The sequence below is a fragment of the Muntiacus reevesi genome, chromosome 8 (genome assembly GCF_963930625.1).
Source record: "Muntiacus reevesi chromosome 8, mMunRee1.1, whole genome shotgun sequence".
Taxonomy (NCBI): domain Eukaryota; kingdom Metazoa; phylum Chordata; class Mammalia; order Artiodactyla; family Cervidae; genus Muntiacus; species Muntiacus reevesi.
The window spans coordinates 15,348,911-15,373,441 of NC_089256.1; the positions used below are offsets into that span (position 1 = coordinate 15,348,911).

The 24,531-nt window shown below is 48.8% G+C and overlaps 1 protein-coding gene across 1 annotated transcript in view; it reads left to right on the top strand.

Moving 5' to 3' along the window:
• SLCO2A1 (solute carrier organic anion transporter family member 2A1) overlaps window positions 1-24,531 on the top strand; it is an 84,865-nt gene that overhangs the window by 18,361 nt on the left and 41,973 nt on the right. Inside the window, exon 2 of the mRNA XM_065943213.1 lies at window positions 22,711-22,848. Within this exon, the coding sequence (XP_065799285.1) occupies window positions 22,711-22,848 (138 nt within the window). The remainder of the gene's footprint in view (window positions 1-22,710; window positions 22,849-24,531) is intronic.

Below are 24,531 nucleotides of genomic sequence, written 5' to 3' on the forward strand. Positions count from 1 at the left end.
CTAATAGGGTGAGAAGAGCAGTTAGTGGTCTTCCTCCCTGAAAAATATAACCCCAGTCTAACCTTGAGAAAATCATCAACAAACCCAATCTGAAGAGCATTTTACAAAATATCTGATCAATAACGCCTCCAAACTAGAAGTGTCTGAATGTCTTGTTGCAGGAGACCAGACAGCCAAATGTGGCATGGTGTCCTGGCTGGGATTCTGGGACAGAGAAAGGACATAAAAAAACCCAATGAGATATGAATAAAGTATAGTTCCATGAGTTAAAAGGAAAAAAAAGAAGTGAAAACTATAAGAGGCAGTTTAAGAGATATGGAAACAGGAAAAATAAAGTCCAGACTTATAAGTCTGAAATGAGGCCCAAAGAAAAGAACAGAATGAATTGGTAAAATAGACAGTATTGAAAAAAATGACAAAAAATTTCCAGAATTAATAAGACATATAGTACCTCAAAATAAAGAAAGTATAGTAACTTCTAACAGGAATTTACAAAAAGAAAGTATCCCTATACAAATCATGTATAGCTTCCCTGAATCAGCTTCCCTGGTGGCTCAGTGGTAAAGAGTCTGCCTGCAATGCAGGAGACCCTAGCTCGACCCCTTGGTTGGGAAGATCCCCCAGAAAAGGGAATGGTTACCCATACCAGTATTCTCACCTGGATAATTCCGTGGACAGAAGAACCTGGAGGGCCCTAGTCCATGAGGTCGCAAAGAGTCAGACACAACTGAGCGACTAACAGGCTGATGTGACTTGGGGCCCTTACTTCTGTCTCCCACCCAGGCTCAAGAAAAGGGAAGTAGCTCACTTCTGGGCTCTTTCTTCAGCATCATGATTTCTCTGACCTGCAGTTACAATTTCCCCCCTGCAGAAAGGAATGGCTACCCACTCCAGTATTCTTGCCTCAGGAATCCCGTGAACAGGAGAGCCTGGTGTGTTACTGTCTATGGGGTCGCACAGATTCAGACATGACCGAGCAACTAAGCACAGTGTCAGTACACAAGTGTTGGGAGGCCTTTATTTTGTCTACTGCAGGATTTAATCACACCAGAGCCAATAGCAGATGCAAACACACATATGTATGTATTGATATATGCGTTAAAGAGATTTATTTCAAGGAACTGGCCTAGACAATTGCGGGGGCTGAATAAGCAAACCCAGAATTCACAGGGCAAGCAGTCAGGAAAGGATGATCATAGGCATTGGGCCAAAGCTCTTGTTGAGGGGAATCAACCTCTCTCTCTTTCCACTGTGCTTTTAATGTCTTCTGATTATTTAAACAAGGCCCACCCAGGTTATCTAAGATAATCTTCCTGAAAGTCAACTCATTATATATTTTAATTGCAGCTGCAAATTTGCTTCCCAGCCAACACCTAGTTTAATGTTTGATTGAATAACTGGAGACTGTAGCGTAGCCAAATGGACACAGCAAAAGTGTTGTCACAGGCTCAAAGGACAGTGACATTCAGGACAAGTATGGAACAGAATGTGGCAGCAAGGAGGAGAGGTGAGCACCCCTGGGCAATAGGCCTGCAAAAGGAGAGATTTGCAGAGGGGCTTTGCTGACATCACTGATGGCAGGAATGGATACGTAGGCCTGAGCTTCTGCAAGGGGGCCTGAAATGGGGCATGGCATCTCCTTCCGACAGTGAAAATCCTGTCATTACTCTGTGCTTCCCTGCCCTCCACAGAGCAGACCCCCAGTATACCACCACCATCTCGACGACCCTTCCTTCACTGCCCACTAGTGTTTGTCTCTGACCTGCTGCTGAGGTCATAGCCCCCTGGGCTGCAGGCATGAGTTGGTCATGATACTGGAAAGGGGGGTGAGCTCACGTCTGCTGCCGCCAAGGCTGTGGCTTGTAGGTGTAAAGTATTCACTTAGCTAATATTTCCCCATCTACAGATGCTTATTAATGATTTCATTCAGGAGTCTTGAAACCTGCTGGAAGAGAGCACAGCCAAACAGACCAGGTGTGGATGATGAAACCACATTCCCTTGCACTTGCCATCAAGAGCTCCAGGCGAGGCAGCGGGGATGTTCCAAGGAGCTGAGAGGCCAATGGAAGTGAACAGTCAGAGCTAGTTGTGGGGTGCTCCTGGCTGCCATGACAGTGCTGACAGCGCCTTAGCATGCAAACAGACCCCATACCCAGATGGACAGATGGCCAAGGGGAGGACAGAGGAAGCAGGGGTATGCCTCTCAGTTTTACCCTCATTCCTTTGTAATGGGTTTACACAGAGGTTAGGCCTTGTTTCTCAGGAAGGAGATGCTGGAAAGAAGGATTTGGCTTGGAGTTCAGGGGCACCTGCTCGAATCTGAGGTGATGGTGTGGTCCCTGTACCAGCGGCGTTGGCATCACATGGGAGCTGGTTAGAAATGCGAGCTCTTGTGCCCTATTGCAGATCTACTGAATCCAAAACTGCTGGTGGGGCACCTGCTTTAACAAACCCTCTAGGCCACTCTGCTGTGCCCTGAAGTTCAAGAACCTCTGCTCCGAGGCAATGCACACATCAGAGCACTGATTCATAAGCAGAGGTCTCTGAGGCGGCTGTGGCGGTCTTGTCCCCACAGTATTCGTTAAAGTGACTGATGGGAAGTAACCGTATTCAATTGAAATGGTTCCCAGGGAGTGTGAGTATCTAATGTGAAGTCGTAATTGATGGGAAGAACATTGGGGAGCATTCCAGACAGGCCAGTGGAGGCCTCCCAGAGCACCCCATGGAGAAAGGAGGGTGGGGAGGGGAGGGGAGGGTGGGGTGGACAGAGCCTTCTTGGGCTTGACGAGCATGGTGGCCACATGTTGGAATTGGGAGAATCTCCAGGGGAGCTTGGGGATGCAGGCATGCTATGTGAGGCTGAGGTCCATTTTAACCTCTTTTTTCCCACAGGTGGTTTGGAAATGGCACATTTTCTCGGAGGTCAAGATCAGGGGTGTTCTAACTAGTGTTATTTATAGCTTAAAGCTTACTGTAGGTAAACAGGGAATTTTAGAAATTGGCTTGCTTTCCCCCTTGCTCTCGCTCCTGCCCTCACTTCCTGTGTTTAGACTGGACATTTCACGTCATAGAAAAGACCTTGACACCCTGGACGACCCCTCCGGACAGCAGGGCAACAGTAGAAGTTCCTGTGGCCCACTCCCCTGGGCACTCCCTGGGGCCCTGGGCAGCGGAGGTGGGAGGAAGCGACTGAGGGTGCGGGTACCAGGGAAGGATGTTTGATTGCTTTTATCTAATGTACTTTTTGATGGGAAGGAGGCTAGCATGCCTTGCCTCCTGCCTTGACCTTTCCTGTAAAAGTTTCCTTTCCTCTCTCAGTCCAACCTAGCACCCGAGGAAACTTTTCCGAGAAAGGTTTTGAGCATTTTCTGCAGTGCTGATGGTCCTCTCCTATCAGCTGAAGGCTGGATCCCATCCATTGTCTTCTACCTTGCCCTCTCCAGACCCTGCGAATGTTTCTCCCTTTCCCCTGCTCCTTGCTGATCTGAAGAGTGGAGTGGGGAGGAAGGCAGGCAAAGCGGAGGACAAGGAGGGTCACATAGGAGTTCAAGAGGTGAGGCCATGGAAGGGGCGGCCCTCAGTCCAGAAAGGGCCAGAGATAAACTGAAGTGGTGGAGAGAGAGGAACTGCAATAGAGGCTCCTTTAGGGGCAGAGATGTCCTGGGCCACTGTGCTGGCCAAGGGTGACCAAAGAAGACCAAACAGATGTGTTGACCACCTGCATTCAGATGTAGCCTTCAGTGACAAAGCTGCCCATTCCTCGAGCAAGGGCCCAGACGAGCAGACTCCTACCCATTTAAAGACTAGATGCAAGACTGGACTCGGACCAAATCATCTGTGTTGTTGGAAATCAGGTCGCCTCTGTCAGGCACCAGATCCTTTATCTTTCAAGTCAGAATTCCCATGTCCCAGAGAGCCTCATCAAAGATCCATTTTCCCTTCAGATTCTTCTGCACATTTAGCTAGTGAAGTTCTGTTAGGAGATATCCCTGGAGTTCCACTGCAGGCAAACCTTCCATCTATAGATGGTGTCGTGCATCTGTGTGAAGTCTAACAAGGCATGAGGCTCTGCCCTCGTGGAACAAAAGGTAACAGAGATAATCGGACAAGACATCTTCCCACAGCTGCCTTCTTGCTCAAAGACTGTCAACATAAAGCCCTAAGGGGATTGATTTCAGGACCCCAAATAGTGGCTACTGAGTCACCATTTTAATTTGGTGATTAATCCCTGGATTCTATGTGGTCCTGAAGGGATCTTCTTTCTTCCTGGGTGTGGGGTTAAATAGCTGCCAGAAGTGAGGCTCTCTTTCCCCAGGGGCACCTGCCAGCTAGCCTGAAACCAGGGATGGCTCCATTAATGTCCACTTGGGTCTTTCCCTGCCCCACAGCCCACTTCTGCCTCCCACCACTTACCCTGCTCCGCATTGTCTCTGGAGCTCCCTGCTTCCCTTTCCTTGGCCTTCAGATGCTCACCACTCCCACCTCTCCTTAGTCATCAGGTCATGGCCTTCTCCCTTGCTGACGGCCCCTGGTCTACTGACACAGCCTGACTGGAGGCTTCTTCAGCCTTGTCCCCAAATCCTTCATTGGCCCCCCTGCCTCTATTTTTGTTACAGCTTCTTGTTTTTCAGTTGCTCAGTGATGTCTGACTTTTTGTGACTCCATGAGCTGCAGCACACCAGGCTTCCCTGTCCTGAACCATCTCCTAGAGTTTGTTCAAACTCATATCCATTGAGTTGATGTTGCCATCCAACCGTTTCATCCTCTGCTGCTCGCTTCTCCTCCTGCCTTCAGTCTTTCCCAGCATAAGGATTTTTCCAATGAGTTGGCTCTTCGTATCAGGTGGCCAAAGTATTGGAGCTTCAGCATCAGTACTTTCAATGAATATTCAGGGTTGATTTCCTTTAGGATTGACTGGTTTGATCTTCTTGCTGTCCAAGGGATTCTCAAGAGTCTTCTCCAGCACCACAGTTCGAAAGCATCAGTTCTTCAGCGCTCAGCCTTCTTTATGGTCCAACTCTCACATTTGTATATGACTATGGACTCGATGGACGTGAGTTTGAGTAAACTCTGGGAGTTGGTGATGGACAGGGAGGCCTGGTGTGCTGCGATTCATGGGGTTGCAAAGAGTCAGATACGACTGAGCGACTGAACTGAACTGAACTGGAAAAACCATAGCTTTGACTATATGAACTTTTGTTAGCAGCTTTACTTCCAAAGAGGAAGCATCTTTTAATTTCATCTTTAATTTCACTGTCACCATCCACAGTGATTTTGGAGCCCAAGAAAATAAAATCTGTCACTGCTTCTACTTTTCCCCCTTCTATTTGCCATGGAGTAATGGGACCAGATGCCATGATCTTAGTTTTTTTTTTAATGTTGAATTTCAAGCCAGTTTTTTCACTCTCTTCTTTCACCCTCATCAAGAGGCTCTTTAGTTCCTCTTCATTTCTGCCATTAGAGTAGTATCATCTACGCATCTAAGTTTGTTGGTAGTTCTCCTGGTGATCTTGATTCCAGCTTGTGATTCATCCAGCCCAACATTTTGCATGATGTACTCTGCATATAAGTTAAATAAGCAGGGTGACAGTATACAGCCTTGTCATACTCCTTTCCCAATTTTAAACCAGTCAGTTATTCCATGTCTGGTACTAACTTTTGCTTCTTGACATGCCTACAGATTTCTCAGGAAACATGTAAGGTGTCGTGTGTGTGGTGGTGTATGTGTGTACACATACCTCATCTTATTTACAAACTGCTCCAGAGGGGTTGAGCCCTGCTTAACCCATAATGATATTCAGTTAACATTTGCTTATCACATTATTTCAAGTGTTCCTTCTGGGAAAAATTAGCAATAATGTACCCCTGTATCCCCTGCCCCCTCTAGACCTTACTAAGATTTGTTAAAGCAAATAGACCAAGGGAACTGTAGACTGTGTTTGCACCTTTGCCAGAGGGAGGCACCATTTCAGTCTCCATAAGGAGACACAGCATCCCGTGAAGGTTAAGTCTTGACTTGTGTGTTTTTTTAACCAAGTAAGGTCTTTGGGAGCTGATCCACTGTATAACCATGATGGCCCTGGGATCACAATTGTGATGGTGTCAGAGAGAGAGGTCCACAGGTTCCTAAGGGGATGTGTCAGCAAGGGAGTAGCCTAAATAAGGGAACCGATGTTCAAACAGAGCTTGAAAGGGGGAGTAAGGCCAGCAAGGAGGCAAGGGAAGGGGTGGGAGAATGTTCTAGGCATAGGGAAGCATGCACAAGGACTCAGAACCCAGATGAAGAGAACCACATTCAAAGAGTAGATACAAGTTCAGAGTGTCAGGGCTGCTGAGCCAGGAGACCTCTTAAAGGTATGCAGGCTGCAGGCTCTGGTTTAGAGCAAGCCTAGAAAAGCCAATCAGTCTGGAGTTCTGTCTTTCATAAGGTCCAGACAGATTGGTGGGTAGTCGTTTCTGGCCTGTGGAGAAATGCCTGAAGACTGACCCTACTACTTGTGAGAATTTGCTCTCAGCTAAGACAGCAGGGCACCCTACAGGACAGCTTCGACAGGCAAGAAGGGAGGCAGTTTCACTTTGTGGAGACAAGGAAGTCCCCTCCATCCCACACGGGCTTCCTGTAACGACTTGGCTCCCACAGAGGAGAGGTTCACACGGTTAGGGAAATTTCTCATGGAACGTGAGTCAGGTCCCTTCAGGAATGGACAGAATGTGGGAGAGCCTGGAGATAAGGAGGAGGCACGCAGGTTAGGGGAGTGGAGCCCAAAGGCAATCAAATCAAGGGTGGGATGGGGAGAAGCAGGAGACGGGAGAGGCATAGAAGGCCTTGGCTGATACGGTGTTTGTTCACAAAGGACAACCATGAGCAATAGAAGAATTAAGAAAACAGCTAGGTGAATTGGGAGGGACATGGACAGCTAAGAAATAAAGCAACCTACTTTCTCAGTCACCTGAAGAGTGGGTGAGTGCAGACTCTCTGAAGCTGGAAGAGGAAATGTAGTGGGCCCAGGAGAGGTGAAGATGGTTTCTAGTAGGGTCAGCTCAGGACATCTGGGCCAGAGGGACAGGATTCTGTCATTGAACAGAATGAAGAGGACCAAGGGAGTTGCAGGCATACTTCTAGTGATTGCCAGAAATCCTTGGCTTGTAGCCACATCACTCCATTCTTTTGCCTCCAGTGTCCTGTGTCTCTGGATCCAAATTTGCTCTTGTAAGGGCGCCAATCATTGGATTAAGGCTCACCCTACTCCAGGATGACCTCACCATAACTTGATTATATTTGCAAAGACCCTCTTTCCAATAATGTCACATTCACAAGCCCCAGGGGTTAGGTCTTTGACATATCTCTTTGGAGACACAATTCAGCTTGTAATATCCAGCAAAGAGGCTGGGGACAGCACAGGTCATAGAAAGTGTCCTTAGCAGAGGAAGGGGATGGAGACAGAGGTAAGATCAGTCATGAGGATCATAACAAGGATGCTGGGGGATCACCTGGGGGACTGGCGGAGAGAAGGGCTTGTGGGGAGGGGAAGTGGAGGCCCATGGGGCACGATGGTGACAGATATTCTGGGGTCCCTGCCAGAGTTACCTGCAGGTAGCGTGGTTCCTTTGGATTCATATCCTTGATATTTTGACTGTCATCAATCGGTAGGGAATGGAAACCACCAGCTTCCACGTCCCTCTGGGGATCTCCAGGAGGTCAAGGGTGGGATCTGGATTTGTGCTCAGCACTTACAAAGGACACGTCATCCTCCTGATGCATCTGACAAAGCCTTTTCCTCCTGCCATGCCTCCATTAGCAGCCAGGAAAGCAGAAGGAAGTCTCGCCATAAAGTGTGGCAATTGTGTTGTGTTGGGGCGTCTGCCCTGAACATCTTGTCTCACTGGCAGGGGCGGGCTGGAGTTTTCAGGGAGCTGCTGTCACTTTCAGATTGATGGGGTCTTGGAAGGAAGCGGGCATGTATGAGGATCACTGTGGCTGGAAATGGCCAGGGGAATGCTGGAGTGAGCAGGAGCTGTGCCGGAGAGTGTTGCTGCCAGAGGCGGGCTGTCTCAGGGGAGCATGCTTTCTGCTGCTTGAGCGCGGCTCTGGAACACTGCAGCCTCAGGAGGCGCTCTGACATCGGGTCGGCCAGTGAGGTGGACAGTGACAATGAGCAGACCCTGAGTCCTGGCGTCCATGCACGCCCGTGCCCTGGCCTGTCCTTGTGGGCAGTCAGCCCACCCTTGTCTCAGGCATGTCTGCAGTCTTTGACTCTGTTACAGCTTCTTCGAGCTTGGTTCTCAGATTTCCAGTGACTCTGATTGGGCTGGGCGTGCTATGGTTTATCAGGAACTCTGAGAGGCCTCTGAGAGGGTCAGCACAGGCTTCCAGGCAGGGCTTCCCTGGGCGAGGGTTCCTTCCTCCTCCTGCTGGGGCACCTATAGAACCCTATAGAACCTCAGACCCCGCACGGGGCAGCCTCCCCCCTTCATGGGGCAGACCTGCCCCCCTTCACTGCTCAGTGTGACTCCAGTCTTTCTGTTAAAAAGCCTGGAAGGGCCAAAAGGTGAATATGAGGCCAGGATTTCATTTTTCTAAATGGAGATGTTTGGGAGCTCTGAAATGCAGCTGGCCCTGGGTGTCACCCTGCTGACAGTGAAAGAATTAACAAGGATTTGCGAAGTAATCGATTTATCTCCTTGGGAGATAAATGGGCACAATAGAAGGAAAAAAGGAAAAACCCCTATGTCTTCAAGGAATTCACAATCTGCTTTAATAATTTGACATCTTCCTACTTCTGGCTTACAGGTGCTGATGTAACCAGTGGTTACGTTCCTTGAGGTTCATTCTTTCCCGTTGATTTGTTTATCGTCAGATATTTGCCGAGCAGATCACCTCTTCCTCATAAAGTAGTAGCCAGCCGTGCTTTGCGGTCATTTCCCTCCTCCGCCTGCTGGCTGGCGATGGCTCTGTGCTGGATGCCAGGATTGCTATAGGGCCCCAAACGCTCAAGGTAGTTGTAATTGCAATCTGGGCTCAGGGCCATGAAGGAACAATGGAGAATGTGTAACAGGAGTGACATTCTTCACTATCATATAGATATGTGAGTAGAAGCTAAACAAGGGAAGGGGTGGGAATGAAGAGCTCCCCGCCCCAGACCCTGGTAGACAGAATGGGCCCCACCCCCAGAAGCTCTAAGGTAAGACATCATCTCACACAGGCGATGAGGTTTCCACCCAGCTACAAATTTTACTGCCTGTTACCCCAGACCGTAGCTAGGGTAGTGCCCAAGGAGAGGCCATGGTGATGGGAAGCTCGGCGAAGCCAGAGGTGGACGGGAGCTGGAACAGGGAGGCCCTGCAGGCTGGGGTGCTCTGCTTGATCTTGATCTGAGCTGGTGGAATTCCACTGGAGGGATTTTTCATGGGTCATGAGAGGCTCTGATCTCCATCTTCAGAAGATCACGCTGACACACCATGTGATTGTATTTGTGTAAAGTACAAAACCAGCAAACTACGTGAGCTGCTAGAGGACAGGAGGTCACTACCCTGGAGGGGAGGGTGACTGAGAGGGCGCCCGAGGCTGTCTGGGAAGCTAGAAGTGTTCTGTTTCTTGGTCTGCGTGCTGTCCCTCTGGCACTTTATCAAGCTGTACCCTTTTGACTTGTGCCTTTTTGTGGTGAATGTTATGCATTCTTCAAAAATCACTCTGGCTGCTAGCTAGAGAGTAGATTGGAAGGAGGAAAGAGTGGGCTTCAGGAAAGGATAGACCCACCTGACCAGTAGTGGCCAGGTGGGCCTGCCAGCCTCTGGATGGAAGGCAGCAGGGGAGGCGGAGACACAGCATGGCTTAGAGCCTTGGTTTGGAGGTGAAAGTATCAGGGAGAGAACTGGGATCTGAAGGAGGCAGTGCAGGATAACATGGTCGTTTGAGGTGTGAATTTCAGATACTGGCTGTTGGGAGTAAAGTTGAACTGTGTGGGAAGTAGGCGGTCGAGGTGGGAGGTCTGCAGTATAGGATGGACTGGAGGCTGTGGCGTGCCATGAGGGTGACCTCTGTGGTGGACGAGCAGGATGCCCATGGGGTGTATGTGTGCAGAGAGACAGACAAGAGGGCTGAGAATGGAACAGAAAGAGCTCCCACAGGAATTTCTAAGGAGGAACACAGAGACTGCATGCGCTCGGGAAACAATGGCATCAGAGATAGTGAGGGAAACAAGAGTGTCAGAGGTTGCAGGACTTAGGTAAAGCTGTCATTGGAGAGACCGCTGGATTTGGCAGTTAGGTAACCAGCTATCTTGGTGAAGACAACTTCAGTGGTACCTTCTTTGCCCAAACTCTCATGCGATCAGGGTGCTGGGTGGAGCAGAATGATGGTGTCACATGGCGTACCTCGTTTGCTACCATTTACCAACTGTATGATAAGAGAATTTTGGAAGCTTACCTGAAACTCAGTTCCCTCATCCATAAACCAACAGAATTGTATTTGCCTCTCAGGGGTATGCGGATTCACTGTATGCAGCAGGTATTTATTAAACATCTATTATGTGCCAGATACTCAGCCAGATGCAGAAGATACAGACCAACAAACAAGCAGAGAGAAACTAATCATCACACAAAAAAGGTGATGTGAGGAAAAGTGCCCCTAAGTGCTTCCCTGTGGCCATGAACCAGCCTTCTTGGGCAGAGGGGTCCCTCCTTCCTGGCCAGCTTCCCAGGGTCCTGGGCTCTTCTGATACATGCCTCCACACCCCACTTTCTCTCTGAAAAACTCATTTCCTCTTCCTTGAGAGCAGGAAAGGAAGGGCTTAATCTGCAAACCCTTCAGGGAGGTGAGGGAAAATATTAACATCCCATCTTGCTTTACAAAGAATAGGAAGAAAATAAAATAGGTGAAGTTTCTATATTAGTACAATATGAGTGTTGTTTTCCTGCCACAAATGGATTCAGAGTTTCCCGAATGGCGCCGTATTTCACCTAACAAATTACTCCTGTGCCAACTTCCAAAAAAGGCAAATGGTACTTGTTTTCCATGAAGGAAAGCTTTTCTGACTTAAAAAATAAAAGTGACTTTGGAAATTTCTAAAGAAGAATTTGAACACATACTTACATAAATGTCAATGATAATTTTGTTTCAAAGTTTTTATTTTTCTGGGAACCTTGAGCACCATGCTTCTAGCTAATCTGATAAAATCATTTAGTCTATGTGCTCATGTTTCATCTCTTCCAGAATTTTTTTTAATGTACGATTTCTAAAGCCCACGCCACATATCCTGGTCACCTTGGGCCGTCTCTCGCCCTTTGCTCTTTCATCCTCCTTCACAAATGCCACCAGGAGAGTCTAGACATCTGACTTCCTCATCGCTGGGGCTGAACTTCAGACAGTTAACACCAGGGAAAAACCAAAGGGAAACAACTGCAGCCAAAAGTGTTTGAAGACTGCTGGTATCACTGCAGCGTCCCTTCCAACTAGACCGCTGCCATGGAAATCCACATGTTTCTTTACAGAGAGTGCTGATTTTTACACATCCAAGGGCCCTCAGGACTCAGTCTTATCAAAGGCCTCTCCTAGTCACAATAAAAACAAAAACTACAGAATTATGTGGTTTGGGACTTGCAGTGAGTGTCCTGTTCAATTTTCTCTTACCTAGAGGCCTTTATGGAGAAGGCAATGGCAACCCACTCTAGTACTCTTGCCTGGAAAATCCCATGGATGGAGGAGCCTGGTGGGCTGCCGTCTATGGGGTTGCACAGAGTTGGACATGACTGAAGGAACTTAGCAGCAGCAGCAGCAAAGGCCTTTGGTGAGATTTTTTTTCTAAGTGAGTAGACTAGACTAAAAAATGGCTGAAAGCTCCTGGTCTAACCCTTCCTTGGCGACTTGCATTAGAGAGGTCCTTGGCCCACCTCTCCACCCCCACCAAGAAGTGTGATCTGTGGGAGAGACCACTTAAGTGCTGTGGTCCTCTGGGCTTGTTGTGGTTTCTGGTGGCCTACCGGCCTCCACTGAGGCTCCAGTCCTCTATAGAGCAGCTCTCACAGACCTCTGATGGCCCTTTTCGGTCACATGAGGGGAACCAGCCAGACAGTAAGGTCACGATGTGGAGAGCAAAAGCTGGCCAGAGGGTGCTGGGCAGAGACGCCTAAGGGGCTCCCAATGGGCAGAATCAGAGTCCCAGCTCTCCAGACTGGCCGCTGCCCTCTTAGGGAACAAGGAAGCTGTGAGGGGAATCTGTGTTGTTTTTTTTAGATTGTTCTGATTTTTATACTTCCCAGGGCACCCAGGACCATGTCTTATCAAAGACTTTGCCTAGTTTATGAAAATATGACAGACACTACTACAAGTACTCTCTGTGACTACCACCAACTTGGACCCTGGGCTGGCTATTTTGAATCTCTGAGCTTTATCATGTTCAGGCATTCTTCCTACATGGGAACGTACCTGATTTCCTGAATCACTTCTTAAAAGACACATTCCCAATGTATGACAAAAACCACTACAATATTGTAAAGTAATTAGCCTCCAACTAATAAAAATAAATGAAAAAACAATAAAAAATTTAAAACAAACAAACAAACAAAGACACATTCCCCTTTGGGGCCACTGAACCATGGTTTGGATCCAAAGTCACACCCTGCTGAAGGTGTAGAGTGCAAGCAGGCCAATGGGGCTGAAGGAGGCCTTCACTCCATGACACATCTTTGCTTTGCTTCTTCTCTTGGAAGGACAGGGGTAAGACTCCCCTCTCCCCTCCAGCTCAGAGGAGCCAACCCACAGACCTCCTTTCCTTTCAGATGCTGCCTCTTTGAGGTCATTGGGAAACAGCTGGAAGTCACGTTTTCTGAGTTTCCTTCTTTGTCCCTATTGCATTAGGACCTCTTGAGCCTGGAGTCTTACCTCCCAGATCTTATCCATTGGGTGAACTTCCAGCCAGGACTGAGAATGGGCTATGAGAGTAAAGACACTAAAAAAAATAGAAATATTTAAGTGGAGATGGAGAGACACCATAAGCCAGTGCCACTCTCCAGCCATGTGACTTCTGTTGGAGATAGACTGGCCACTTTGGAAATTCCTAGTCAAATGAATGAGGTGTCAGGATGCATGAGTGTCCTAGGGGGTGAGGGACGGAAGGTTGTGGAGAAGAGCCTGGGTACACTTCTTGGCTTGACTACTTAGGCCCCTGACAAGTACATACTCCTTTTTTTTCCCTTTGAAAAAATAGGGCCAGAATCATTAATTTGCTTACTGGATTAGCATCAGGAGGTGGATTTGGTTCATAATTCAAGATGGCAGGCTTGGCATGTGTTTGTCTCCGTCCATGTCTAATACCCTCGTTAGGATAAGAGCCATGAATTAAAATAGTGAAAACTAACAACAGAAAAAAGAAAAGTACAGGAATTATGAGTGGCTGAAACATCCCAATAATTTCAATAAGATAGAGGGTGGTTGGAAAGTGTCAATAGATGAAACAAAGTGGAGGAGAGTGGACTCTGAAGTGCGTGCGTGGGGCTGAGAGTAGGCGAGCCCCTGGACTTGGAACTTGGCACAGTCATGGAGTCTGCAGATTCAGAGTGGGCAGGGTGGAAGAAGGCAGAGATGACAGACAGGTGGAGCTGGAGGGGTTCATACAGTGCAGCCCTTTACCTTGGGCTTCTCTCCATGCCTTGAGGGACCGTCAGCTGGTGTGGGTGGGCACCCAGGGGGTAAGCCCCACTGCTGGCTCCAGGCTTGCTTGCCACAAAGTGAAGTGATCCAATAAGGATACAAACACTGCTAGAACTATGAAAAGTTGGGGAGAAGAGGGAGAGAGAGGGGACCTGAACAAGTGAGCTAAATCCTCCTCTATCGTGGCACACAGTCAAAAGTGATAAATCAAGAAATTGCAAAACAAGAATATTATTTTGAGATATGTGGATGTAATCAACAGAAACACTAAAAACAGTATGTCCCTGGACTGTAGTACTTGTGGTAGGCTACAGTTGAGCATAGGTCTGGCCTTGTCATTCTTAGTCCTTCCATATGACAATTTTTTTTTAAAACATGTGCATGAATTCAAAATAAAAGAAAAAAGTGAAAATAAATGTAAGTGGATTTGTGATTAAGTAGGAGGGATCCCAGCTGACCGTGAAAAGGAGCTTCTGAATGGCAGTGTGGCTCAAACCCTGCTGGGTCGTCACCGTGGCTGGGCAGCTCTGGTGCTGCCCAAGAGACGTGCAAGCCTCCAGCTGTTCCTGCCTCCCTGCCCCAGTCCGCTCCAGCCTGGAGAGGAGGAGCAACTAGGATTCTGCGGCCAGATCTTGACCCACAGAGGTTGGAGGAACTAAAGCAAGTGGCATCTCTAAGACTTCTCTCTCACTTAGGAGAACTGCAAGCAGCCATCCTCTGAGCTCTCCTTGCACTGCTGGGCAGGGCAAGATTAAGGTTTCCCTGAGCTCTTCTTTACTCTTTCTTCTCACTCTTCCTCCTTCCTTCTTCCTTCTTTCCTTCCTTCCAAATAGCTCCATTTAGACTACTGACATCTGCTGTTTAAGGGTGGGAACATTTGATCTAAACTGGGAGGTCACAGCCTGTGTCCCAGTCCAGCCCCATCTCCTGCTCCTGAGTGGCTTTCTTCCCACTCCTGGTTCCCATATGTGGGTAAAACTATCTCAGAGACATCACATCCTGGTGAACCTAAGGCATCGGCTGAATTTTCTAGAGTTTTGCTTTCATTGGGATGCATGTGGACAAAACCGGAGTTCGTTGACAGCAGAGTCAGTGATTAGATGGGTAGTAATTCTGTGAGGACCACATTTCAGAAATTCTCCTAGTGTCCCTATAATTCTAATTAGGTGCTTCAGATCATAGTTCTCTGTTTAGTTCAGAAAAGAAGGTCATGAACCTGCATAGCAGAAGAAACTATGGCTGGGCTGGACTTTGACCCTTTCTTGTTCACCCTGAGCTATAAGGGTTTCACTCTTTGTCCTAGCGGTTTACCCTTATAGTCTGATTATTTACTTACATAGAGCTCTGAAGTTTGGCTGGGGCCTAGGGTCCCACTCTGAACCCTCGCTTGGTGTCTCAGCATCTTTCAGCCGTTCTTAGCTCTTTGGCAAAAGTGGTGAAAAGAGTCATCTCTATTAGAAGAAAGATCTTCATGACCACTCCAATCTCTCTGCTTCCTTCCTGTCTGAATTTCCTCTCCATGTTTGTTAAGATTGGAAAAAGAATAGAGCTGTGAACGTGAACAGTTAGACATTTTAGAGCTTCCCGTCCACCACACCCTGCAAGAGTGTTGTTCCCTTGCTTTAACTTTCCCTTCGCACTTCCTTCTACAAGATGTGCCTGAAGACTTGTGTAGTTTTAACACACACACACACATGAAAAGCTAGATGTTTTCATTAACACACACACTTAAATATCTACTTGGATTTTGATTGTTTCAAAGTGAACTCTTTAACAGATTTATTCCAATGACACTGCCAATGCTCATAGGTTGTTTTTTTTTTTTAACTCTTTGTGGAATTCCCTTCAAAGCCTCAGAAGATTATTTTGAATACCTTCCTGGTTGCAAATCATTTTGAAGTCAAATTTTCCTTAAATCAACTTTTTTGAGGTATAGTTTACATATTATAGGGCTTCCTTGGTGGCTCAGATGGTTAAGAATCTGCCTGCAATGCAGGAGACTTGGGTTTGATCCCTGGATTGAGAAGACCCACTCCAGTATTATTGTCTGGAGAATTTCGTGGACAGAGGAACCTGGTAGGCTACAGTCCATGAGGTCACAAAGAGTCAGACACGGCTGAGCGACTAACACTTCATTTAACTTTACATATAATAAAGTGCACAGATTTTAAGTGATTGATGAATTGCTTATATACTGATTAAAAGCAATGCTGAAGGAGAAATTTATAATGATTGAGGAAAGACCATTGGAACAAACCTGCAGCTTCTCAAATGGCTCCTCTGATGGACATATATTCTGGAAGAGAGTTCATTGGTTAGACTCTTTAAAGACCTATTCATTCACTTGACAATGAATGAGCCCCAATTAAGGACTAGGCATTGTTCAGACAAGAGGACATGGCATCTTGAAAAACACACATCATTTTTCCTCTGTGAATTCTGGATTTTGGTGAGGGTGATGACCATAAGTGATAAATGTATGATGTAATTTTAGGAAGCAATTCAGTTCTCAGCAACTTCAGTTGCTCAGACATGTCCGACACTTTGTGACTTCGTGGACTGCAGCATGACAGGCTTACCTGTCCATCATCAACTCCCGGAGTTTGCTCAAACTCATGTCCATCAAGTCAGTGATGCCATCCAACCATCTCATCCTCTGTTGTTCCCTTTTTCTCCTGCTTTCAATATTTTCCAGCATCAGGGTCTTTTCTAATGAGCCAGTTCTCCTCATCAGGTAGCCAGAAGTATTGGAGCTTCAGCTTCAGCATCAGTCCTTCCAACAAGCATTTAGGGTTGATTTCCTTTAGGATTGACTGGTTTGATCTCCTTGCAGTCCAAGGGACTCTCAAGAGTCTTCTCCAGCACCACAGTTCAAAAGCATCAATTCTTTGGCACTCAGCCTTCTTTATGGTCCATCTCTCACATCTATACACGACTACTGGAAAGACCATAGCTTTGACCAGACAGATTTTTGTCGGCAAAGTAATGTCTCTGCTTTTTAATATGCTGTCAAGGTTTATCATAGCTTTTCTTCTGAGGAGCAAGTGTCTTTCAGTTGCACGGCTGCAGTCACCATCTGCAGTGGTTTTGGAGCCAAGAAAATAAAGCTTGTCACTGTTTTCATTGTTTCCCCATGTATTTGCTATGAAGTGATGGGGCCAGATGGCATGACCTTAGTCTTTGAATGCTGAGTTTTAAGCCAGCTTTTTCACTGTCCTAGGAAGCAATAACTGCTATGAAAAGGAAAAAAGTGGAGTGAGGAAACAGAAAATGCTGGTGGGCTATTTTTTAAAAGATAATACAGCCATGTAATATATCTTTATTTTCTTTTCCTTTTGTGAGGAAATCTCAAGACCCAGATTCTACCATAAGCTACTTTTAAAAGGGACATGAATTATATTCTGCAGAATGCTAGAGTCTGTAGACATTTCATATATATACAGGGGGTCACATGGCTAAAGAAGCCATGGAGAAAGTTGGGTAAAACAAAGCTAAAAGCCATTCTTTACTGAAGGTTTTCTTAGAGACTTTAATGTGCTAATACAAACTGTAAATATTCACAAGGAAGGATGGTGGCATGCAACGTTTTCCAAACTTTTTTCTCCTGGGAATCCTTTCAACTTTGATCATCTCAAACAAGTGGTGATCTGCATAACACATTGTGGGAAATTCTGTCCTAGAGTTTTCATTCCACAGGAGATGGGAAAGCAACAGAGAGGTTCAATTAATTGGGCAGGAGGGAGAGATGGGAGCCTGGGCTTATTAACTATCTCTCCAGAATGTGGAGCACACGCTGTGGGTCAAGCAGGTTTCTAGGACTTTAAACACAGACACTTTTGTGCAAGCCTCCCAAGGCAGTGGAAACAGGTATTGTCAAAGCTCCTGTTTGCTAGTGGGGAAACTGCTGTCAGAAGGTCCAATACATAGTCAGAGGTCATGCCATTCATTACAGAGTCAGGATGTGAGCTTTGGCTTGTTTGAGTCCCAAACCCCAACTATCAACCCACAGCATCGTGTTGTCTAAATGGTGGTGGAGGATGGGTTGCAACCTAATGAGCAAACCTCTCCTCCCACCAGTCCATTTCCTTATGGTCATAAGCCCCACAGTCTCACAAGGGATGGATTTCTCTCTGTCCTGCGTGGTGTCAAGTGTGTGCTGCTCATGTCACACTGGTCATGGAGCAGGTACTTGATAAGTTCAGGTAGCTTGAGTCCTGTCCATGTAAGCTCTGTAGTGAAACCAGATGGCTGTGATCTTGAGCAGCTCTGGACAGAAATCTACTGGCACCTTCTCTCCACTTCTATCTCTTTACCCAGCATCTTCTGCCCACCTTTCCCTCCCCTGCAGCCACAGATCTCATTCCTCTTCATCTGCTGAGTCCACTGGAACCTGGGGTCTCAGATACACACCAGCATTTCTGCTGGGGCATCTTTAAGGGACCCCGACCTGTCAGAGCTGCAGTGGCTGAAAGTTGGCGCTACAGTAGGCTTTGCTGGGGTGTGAGGTGAGAAAGGCGCCCCCTAGCTCTAGGTGGAGTCTTCCACCTCATGTCTGCAGGGATTTTTGTATTTACTGGAAAGAGCAAAGACATATCTTTCAGGAAAAGATCTGAGACAGATTTTTTTCCCCAGCGTCCTCACCTTTCTCTCCTGAGACTGCTAGGGAACCAAGCAGAGATTGTGTGTGCTTCGTCCTTCAGTCATGTCCAACTCTGCAACCCCGTGGACTGTAGCCCACCAGGCTCCTCTGTCTATGGGTGTTCACCAGGCAAGAATACTGGAGTGTGTTGCCATGCCCTCTTCCAGGGGATCTTTCCAACCCAGGGATTGAACTCAGTTCTTCCTCATTGCAGGCAGATTCTTGACCGTCTGAGCCGCCAATCAGTTGCTCTAGTAGAGATTAGTCACTCCTGTTAATCCATTACTGATTTGGTTAGAGGGAGACTGGTATTTTTGAACTTTATATGCAGTAACTTGGGTGTTCCAAACCTGAACTCCTGTCCCCTCTCTCTATCTGTACTCCTCCTCCTGGGTCCCTGTCTCACGCACAGACTTGACCCCTTCCTGGCCCTCAGGCTGGAAACTCTGCCCCTTTTCTTCCACCTCAAATCAAGGACAAGAGCCTTGTCAACTCAACCTCTGCAGGAGCCTCTAAGCTGCCACTACCTGCCTCCCCACTGCCTTGGACATTGGCCCAGCCCTCAGTGTCTCACAGGCTGCTCTGACAGCCCTCAGCCCTCTGCTGGATGCCACCCTGAATGCCAGTCACATGCCAAGCCATCCGCAAGTCTCTGCGCAAAAGTCAGCATCAGGTGACAGGACTTTCGGAGGCTACTTTGAGCTGAACACATATCTGAACCCTGTGCTGGGCAAGGAAAACACTGAAGGGTTATCCAGACAGAAAGATGTTTTTGTGAAGACTGAGCAAAGATGCAGACAGTGAGTGTGTGCTCTGGGGTAGTGTGTGACCTTGATGAAGTTTGAAGGACAAGAGGTTCTAGCTCTAGTGCTACATAACAAAGCAGCCCCAAACTTAGTGCTTAAAACAATGGCAACATTTAGTTTGCTCATGGATCTGCCATCTGTGGAAGGCTTGGTGGGCATAGCTCACCTGGCATTGAAGGCTGGAATCCTGAGCTGGCTGCAGGCTGAAACTTTAACTGGACTGATCGGCTGGAGCATCACCATGGGGATCCCCATGAGTAGGGAAGAGCGGCTTCCTTATAATGTGATGTCTGGGGTTTAAGATCCAATGAAAGAGCTGGGAGATTCACTATTAACTTTCAGGACTTAGCCACAGAGACCACAGAGCATCACTTCTGCTTCCTTCTCTTTTTTAGAAGCAAATAGGTAAGGCTGGCCCATATTGAAAGGAAGAGAACACAGATCCCACTTCTTGATGGATGAATGTCATTGTCACATTGTAAGAGGTATATATGGGACAGGAGACATTAGTGTAGCCATCTTTGTAAAATATGATCCATCTAGCAGAATATGGAGCCAACGAGGCAGGCAGAGTCCAGGACTTGTAGCATCTTGGATGACACTCCAAAGGGCATTGGTTTTCATCTTGTGAAAAGTGGGGAGCCAGTGAGAGGTATTAATCTGGGTGTACCTGGCTCACACTGGTGTTTGATAAAGCTCTTCCTGGAGTGATGAGATGGAAGACTGGAAGGCGGCAGATAGGAGATCTGTGAGAGGCTGTTGAAAGAATCTGGGGGAGATAAAAGAGGGAGGGCCTGAAGCCAGACATAATCTGGAGGTGAGGGCAGGTCAAATGCAAGAGGCGCCAGATGAAATCACAGTGGCACCAAATGTCAGAGGTGAGGACCATGCATCCAGGAGAATTTCCGGTTTCTGGCTTAGGGCACTGAGCGAACGTGATGGGGAATGAAGGAAAAACCGAAGAGGCTTGAGTGGGGAGGACATTGGGCCCTATTTAGGAAGCGATTAGTCTGGGGGAGGGGTCTGAGAATGTCCGTATGGACATGTCCAGCACAGAGTGTGATGCACTTGAGTGTAAAAACCCTGGGGGACGTTCTGTAGGAGAGTCTGAGATGTGGGTACCACAAATGGGGCTTCCAATGCACATGTGCAGAAAGGGCCCCATGTCCAGGGAAGGTGACTACAGACAATTTGAGCCGGGCAGGTTGGGGGGGCATTAACCTTCATGGGGTGATCAGAAGAAGATAATCTGGTAAGGCCTCCAAGACTAAACTGCCTGTATCCTGGACGTACAGGTGCTGTGGGCCTGGTGCCAGGCCCTCCAAGTGCCTGGCAGGCCCGGTCCTGGGCCTGCCTCTCACACAACGGAGCAGCTGTGGCAGTTTCCTGCCCTTGTGAGCCCTTGGTCTCCTCAGCTCTGAGGTGCTAGGATCCCCCCTCTCTCCCTCTCTGGACATCTGTTTCCCCATTCATAGGAGAGACTGGATCATTTTCCAAAGTACCTTTATCACAAAATGTTGAGAATTCCAGTGCATGAGAAGAAGCAGAGATGAGCCTCTCTGGGGAGGCAGGAGTGGTGAGTGGACAGGCTTCCTTCCTGCCACCCATGAGGCAGATGGCTGTGACCTTGAGCTGCTCTGCACAGAAATCTACTGGAACCTTCTCTCCACTTCTCTCTCTTTACCCAGCATCTTCTGCCCACCTTTCCCTCCCCTGCAGCCACAGATCTCATTCCTCTTCATCTGCTGAGTCCACTGGAACCTGGGGTCTCAGACACACACCAGCATTTCTGCTGGGGCATCTGTAAGGGACCCCAACCTGCCAGAGCTGCATTGGCTGAGAGCTGGCGGTGCAGTAGGCTTTGCTGGGGTGTGAGGTGAGAAAGGCGCCCCCTAGCTCTAGGTGGAGTCTTCCACCTCATGTCTGCAGGGATTTTTGTATTTACTGGAAAGAGCAAAGACATATCTTTCAGGAAAAGATCTGAGACAGATTTTTTTCCCCACCATCCTCACCTTTCTCTCCTGAGACTGCTAGGGAACCAAGCAGAGATTGCGTATGTTTCGTCCCTTAGTCATGTCCAACTCTGCAACCCCATGGACTGTAGCCCACTAGGCTCTTCTCCCCATGGGTGTGTTCGCTAGGCAAGAATACTGGAGTGGGCTGCCATGCCCTCCTCCAGGGGATATTCCCAACCCAGGGACTGAACCCAGTTTTTCCGGATTGCAGGCAGATTCTTTACCCGCTGAGCCACCAACACTGCTTCTGCCCTTTCTCCCTGGCTTACAGTGTCTCCTAGCTGATCCTGGCTTCTGACCTCTCAGCCCATCCTTCTTCCCTCTAATTTTGATTTGCATCACTGAGGGACAGTGTAAATTCCACGAGGCCCACTGTTCTGGGGTGGAGGCCACAGCCTCCCCCTCCCGGGAGCCCAGATGCAGTTAGATCTTCCCTTGACTTAGTGAAATTCAGGCCAACACAAGGACCCTCGCAGGCAGTTTCTGAGATGGGCTGAAAAGAAGGCAGGCTCAGGAGGGGAGTGGCAGTGCTTGGACAAGTGTCTGGTTTTGTGGTGTGTTGGCCACCTTGATTTGGATGTATGAGCAGGCAGCGTGGGCTGCAGAGGCTTTACATTGGCAGGTTGGAGAGGAGATGTCAGTTCTGACCCCAAAGCCTAGAGCGGGGCCCCTGTGGATGGCTGGCTTGGCTTAATAAGGAAATAGAAATGTGGGTGGATCCCTGTTGCTTTCCTGAGATGCCAGCTCTTCCAGTGAGGGAAGAGCTTTGGCAGACTGGGAAACATACTGGCACCCCACCCTTCCCTGATGGAAACGTGCTGTCCTCAGAAGGGGCACTTCCAGGGGGTCTGGGGCTCTGAGCCTGCTCTCAGCCCGACAGCCAAGAACCCAGGAGCGCGGAGCCTGCAGCCAACTCCAGATGCCACGACCCCTCTCCACCCTTGCCACTGTGCTTCTGTCTCCGTCAACCACGGAAAGCACATTTGCTTGTCACATTTACTCACACCCACAGGACAAGGCCTATGGGACCGGGCGGGATGCCTTTCCCAGGCCTTTATCTTCATCCAGAGGAGGAGCCAGCATGGTCACAAACATCTCGTATAAGAGGTGGTAACAAGCTGGGCTGGGTGAGAGCCCATCCTGCAGCCTCACTGGGGTATGAGAAGGGAGTCTGGGGGAATGAGTGTTGATGGGGAAGGGTAATGGAGGCCTGGTCAAGAGGCGTGGAGCAGTGTCACCCCTCTGCTTGTTTGTGACATGAGTGGGCTGAGAGGGGGGCCCTCAACCTTCACAGGACCCAGGAGGGACGGCAGAGCTCTCAGAGAAAAATCTGAGGAGTCACACCTTTAAAGATGCTTCTCCAACCCTGTGGTTTCCCTGCCATGTGACAGGAACGGCTGAAATCATGGGAATCACTGACATGCCTTGACCAAGGTCAGGGGTGAAATGGGTCTGAGGATGACGGCATTCCACCCTGGGACCACCTGATGGAGAGCGTGTTCCCAATGAACAAGGGAGGGAACGGGCCAGGCTGCTGGGCCTCTGTGCCCCAGAGTGGAGAGCAGAAGTGGGCAGCAGGGCTCACTGCCAGTCTCCTCCCAGGTGTTCGTGCTGTGCCATGGCCTCCTGCAGCTCTGCCAGCTCCTGTATAGTGCCTACTTCAAGAGCAGCCTCACCACCATCGAGAAGCGGTTTGGCCTCTCCAGTTCTTCCTCAGGTCTCATCTCCAGCTTGAATGAGGTAAGCAGGATGCTCCAGTCCATTGGAACCCACCCAAGCGTCATCGTGCTCACGGGATCCAAGAGGGGGCTCTGGAGGAGCAGATCGGGGCAGGGGGCACGTGGGGGATGGACACAGTCAGATACATTTCCCCTGGCACCAGGCACTGAGCTGAGAGCCTCCGGAGTTTCCTGACCTCCTCACCACTCCCCTGCGAGCAGGTGCTCTGCACCTCCTCCAACAGGTGAGGGCACCGGGGTTCAACAAGGTCAGCGGCTTGCCCGAGGTGTGCAGGCCTGCTGCCTCCAAACTCCGTGCCTCTGATTGAGTTCACCTACCAGTTGACGTGGCCTCCATCCAGCCCCATCCAGAGGAAGACTGCCGGGCCAGCCGGCTAAGGAACAGGTCGAGGACGCAATCACCAGAGCACCTGAGAAAAGAAAGACTCGGAAAGATGGGGTTGAGAGGGACGGAGTCAGCTTGTGACTGATTCCGACGACTTTATTGAGGGGTAACATACATATATATGCTAACAGGACTCACCAAATTTTAGATCAAAGACATGCATACGTGCAGAACTGCAGACACTAGTTTTAGCTCATGAATTTTATCTCAACTCTTTAAGACTAGCAGAGGATGGCACTGGCGTCTTACAATCAGTTAAAGATTCATAGGAGCTTGATAATCTTGTCAGAGTCAGGAGAATGGGCAAATGGTGGCTGCAGCAATTTCCTTGAGGGAGGTGAGAAAGGCCAATTTGCACTTTAATAAATCAGGGGTGGCGGGACAGAGAGAGAATCTTTGATCTCTCCTACGGCCGAGAAGGGGCCTGAGCAGTCAGGCCGGCTCCCCGCAGAAGACAAGTCGCAGGCATGCAGGTAGGGGAGCAGCTCCCAGAGGCCAACTCAATGGGTTTGACTCCCAGACAGGGTCACAAGTCTATGACTTTCTGTCTTTTCTTTCCATGAGGCCCACTGTTCTGGGGTGGAGGCCAAAGCCTCCCCCTCCCGGGAGCCCAGGTGCAGTTAGATTTTCTGTTGATTTAGTGAAATTCAGGCCGATGCAGGGGCTCTCACGGGCAGTTTCTGAGATGAGCTGAAAAGAAGGCGGGAGGTCTCCCAGCGGCCCCCATCCACCACCTTCCAGCCAGCTCATCCCCCAGCCAGCTCCCTGCTGGAAACGCCCCTTTACCCTTCAGTCCTGTGCCCCGCCAGGCCCACACAGGAGTGCCCCTCAGGAACCCTCCCCGCCATGCCAGGGCAGATGCCCCTGCAGTCCTCGCAGGAGGACTGTCTTCACAGTAGTCATGTCTTTTAGGCAGAAAGCCTACCCAATACTGGTGGCCACACCAGATCAGAGCCCAGGTCTGTCTGACGGCCACCACCCCAGGCCTCCCTCTGATCCCCAAAGCCCCCGCCCTGCCCTTTGCCCACCAGCCCTGCTCTGCCCAAAAGCTAGTCCCTGGACACACTGCTGGAAGCTCTACTGCTGCCTCTCTCGACACGCACTCCACCTCCACGGACTTCCTCCACTGTGGTGGACACACCCTTGCACACGTACAACCCTGGGACCCATCAGTCATGCCTGCTGGCCTCATGGGCCTCAGACCCTCCTCTGAGCTCCCAGGCCCATGTGATACTTCCACTGTTTTCTAATTTCTCTTTCCCAAACTCAGATGAGTTTTTCAACAGTCAGGTTGTGGAC